Below are 3,994 nucleotides of genomic sequence, written 5' to 3' on the forward strand. Positions count from 1 at the left end.
TGTCGGTGTACATGACCTTGCACTTGTCGCGGTACAGCGGCAACATGTACTCGTGGTGAAATTCGTACAGGCAGACTTTCGATACGTCGAGTATGCACATACCCACGTAAATCGGCTTGTAGAATTGTACTTTGAGTTTACGCAGTTCAACGGAGTGGCTTTCATTTGGACACGGTACAATTGGACACGTTGCAAATGGGCACGTTGCAAATAGACACGTTATATTGCATACGGTTCTTTTGGACACCGTTCATTCAGACACTGTTCATTTGGACACTGTTCATTTGGACACACAGAAAATTATTTTCGAACCACCGTTCAATTGTACACAGAATATTGGACACCGTTCAATCGTACACGGAATATTGGACATCGTTCAATTGTACACAGAAATATTGGACACCGTTTATTTGGACACCGTTCAATCGTACACGGAATATTGGGCACCGTTCAATCGTACACGGAACATTGGACACCGTTCAATCGTACACGTGATATTGGACACCGTTCATTTGGACACCGTTCGATCGTACACGAAATATTGGACACCGTTCAATCGTACACGGAACATTGGACACCGTTCGATTGTACCCAAAATATTGGACACCGTTCGATTGTACACCGAATATTGGACACCGTTCAATCGCACACGAAATATTGGACACCGTCCAATCGTACACGGAATATTGAACACGGTTCGATTGTACACGGAATATTGGGCACCGTTTAATCGTACACGAAACATTAGACACCGTTTAATCGTACACGTAATATTGGATACCGTTCATTTGGACACCGTTCGATCGTACACGGAATATTGGACGCCGTTTGTTTGGATACTGTTTAATCGTACACGGAATATTGGACATCGTTCGATTGTACACGAAATATTGGTCACCGTTCGATTGTACACCGAATATTGAACACCGTTTAATCGTACACGGAATATTGGACACCGTTCGATTGTACACGAAATATTGGACACCGTTCGATTGTACACGGAATATTGGACACCGGTTAATTGTACACGAAATATTGGACACCGTTCCATTGTACACGAAATATTGGACACCGTTCGATCGTATACGGAGTAGTGGACACCGTTAGATTGTACACGGAATATCGGACATCGTTGAATCAGGTACTAAATGACGGATATTGTCAATTTACTTGTAAACAATAGGAATATAATTAGAGTTATCTTATTGCATCTCACAATTATAAATATTTAACTGACACTTTAGTTTATAAAAATAATATGTGCATATGTTGTATATTATAAAACTAGGTAGCAAGTTAAGTGAAAATTACTAGTCATTAATCTCGCGTTGCTCTTATCACAATTTTATATAATTTTGGAATCAATCAATAAAATATGGTATATTTGGAATAAGGATATTGGTATAAGGTTAAAAAACATTTTATCAACACTCGGAAGAAATACAAAGCCTTTTTCATGTAATATTTATTATTTCTTACAATTAGCATAAGTCTTTATAATTGTGTTGTAGAGTATAACAGTACTTGTTATATATTTATTTTTTTATATACAAGTATTTTATATTTTATATTCTCGAAACTTTATAAAGCTATCAAATAAAGTCGCTAGCAGAATACATATTACAATATTATGAGGATAGATAATCAAATTTATCTTTGATTTAACGTACAAAGTAAAAACTGTTTTGAATTATATTTATTACCTATTACAAAAATAATATTTAATATTTTATCTTGATATCTCAAAACTTTACATAATTATAAAATGGAATCGCACACTACATGTAACAATATATAAATAAATTGTTAACTTGTTATCTTTAGCATAACGTATACTTGTACACAACGTAAAAACTTGATAGAATAAGATTTAAATATATTGATAACAAAAGATTGATTTTTATAATCATCTCTTTTAAAAATTAATATTTATATTCTCGAATGTAATTGAAAAATAGATAGTTGTAAGCCAATTATAGCTTAGAGTCAATTAAATAAAACAAATATTTTAACTACAGTAGTCAGTAGTAGTAGTGAATTAAAGTTGTTAAAGTAATATTTTTTTTACATTTTTTTTGTCTTTATATACTTTCTGTACGAATATCTATTCTAGGAACTTAAACTTATTTTGCATAACTCATAATTTCATAATTTCATTATGAAATCATTCAAACATAACTCATAATTTCGCCCGTAAGAAGATAACCAACTTACATAAGAAGATATTTGAAATATCCTTTACAAATGTAATATATTGCAAAAATGTAACTTAACTCTAACGTGAAACAAGTTTGTCTTTATATTAAATTTAGTCGACAGTTACATCACAATAGCTATAACAAGAGTGAAAAGCGTTAGACGACAAGAGCATTAAACGACACGAGCTTAGTGACACTATTAGCCATATTCGTGTTAAGTTTTACTATTGCATTTAATATCTGGATAATTTTAAAGACCATTCTGCTGTTACGAAAAAAATATCACTTATATCATTAGTAAATCTTATGGTTTTCTAACTCGAATAAGGTTATCATAAGGTTACGTTACATATCGGACATCGGTCAGCTTCTAAACGTTTAATGCTTTCGAAACAATAAGATGACCGCAAGGAATGAAGGCATGTGTGCGCTCGTTGTCAAGACATCGTAAAATTATCTGTAAATGTTTTTTTGGTACTTTTATCCTCCAGATTCCAGTTTACAGCGTAGAACGGAATATCTTCTGTAAAATTGGTGTTGTCATTTAAATAAAACTTTTCATCTTTGAGCATTTCTCATATCAACGATCTTTAAGAGAAAAAAAATATTGTACGTATCACAATGTATATTAAAGTTTTCTTGAATGTGTTATTTTATTTTACCTTGACTGTAGCAAAATATTGTAGTAAAATCACTTTACTGAAATTAAATTCTATTATAGCGTTTTTTTGATGATTCATCTTTTTTGTTAGTCCCTTCCTTTAATGTTTCATCTATTTTTCGTACTACCACATATAATTCTGGTAATTTTTGAATGTCATCATTATGTTTTGGTATGTTTTTGTGCATCCATTCTGTGTTAAAATTTTCGGTATACAAAAATATAATTGCAAAATATAAATTATAATATAATACAATAAGATAACAATATACAAAAAAAATTAATATATATAATTGTGTTATAATATACTTCAAATTTTTATTGTTAAAAAAATAAAATTATTATCAACTTATATATAATAGTATTCAGTATTTTATAATGTAATAAAAGTAAATTTATAAAAGTTTACAATATTTTTATTGTTAAAAAAATAAAATTATTATCAACTTATATATAATAGTATTCAGTATTTTATAATGTAATAAAAGTAAATTTATAAAAGTTTACAATATTTAAAAAATGTGATGCTAGCAAATGTAATTACAATTTGTTTATTTACCATCATCAGTGATTAATTGATCTTGTTTCCTTTTATAGCTATTTATGCGTGAATTATTCCTTTCTTTTACATTTGTTAAATCTCGTAAAAATGTTTTCCTTTTTATATTAATGTTTTTATCTGTAATGTGTGTTTCGGTTTCTGTTTCAGAATGCACATGATCATGTTCTTCATCAGACATAGAAATATGACTGTAACTTTCTGCAAAAGAAATACAATTCATGTATTAATGTTTTACTTTAAATTTAATATAAACTCGTAAATATTATACAATTATTTTTATCATTGATAAAACTTACCTTCACAAAATATTTCATTTTTGAGCATATTTTTACATTTGTCGCTGAAGAAACGTAAGAAATTGTTGAGATGTAGCCTACAAGAAATGAAAAAATTACGTATTAAATATATATGCGTGCGTGCGTGTGTGTGTGTGCGAGCGCGCGCACACGCGCATACGTGTGTATGTGTATATGTACGTACAAGCGAGTACGTGCGTGCGTGCGTGCGTGCGTGCGTGCGTGCGTGCGTGCGTGCGTGCGTGCGTGCGTGCGTGCGTGCGTGCGTGTGTGTGTA

At 30.9% G+C, this 3,994-nt stretch overlaps 1 protein-coding gene across 1 annotated transcript; it reads right to left on the reverse strand.

The window, feature by feature from the left end:
* Nucleotides 1-1,484: 1,484 nt before the first annotated feature.
* LOC105448767 lies at nt 1,485-3,793 on the reverse strand. Its single transcript, XM_011687514.1, has 4 exons — nt 3,718-3,793; nt 3,419-3,619; nt 2,861-3,052; nt 1,485-2,721 (listed from the first exon to the last, which is right to left on the reverse strand). Exons 1-3 carry the CDS (start codon nt 3,743-3,745, stop codon nt 2,904-2,906), a joined length of 378 nt encoding a protein of 125 aa, XP_011685816.1. The 5' UTR covers nt 3,746-3,793; the 3' UTR covers nt 1,485-2,721; nt 2,861-2,903.
* Between the last annotated feature and the right edge of the window lie 201 nt (nt 3,794-3,994).

Source organism: Wasmannia auropunctata, unplaced genomic scaffold (genome assembly GCF_000956235.1).
Source record: "Wasmannia auropunctata unplaced genomic scaffold, wasmannia.A_1.0 LD336111.1, whole genome shotgun sequence".
In the NCBI taxonomy this organism is placed as follows: domain Eukaryota; kingdom Metazoa; phylum Arthropoda; class Insecta; order Hymenoptera; family Formicidae; genus Wasmannia; species Wasmannia auropunctata.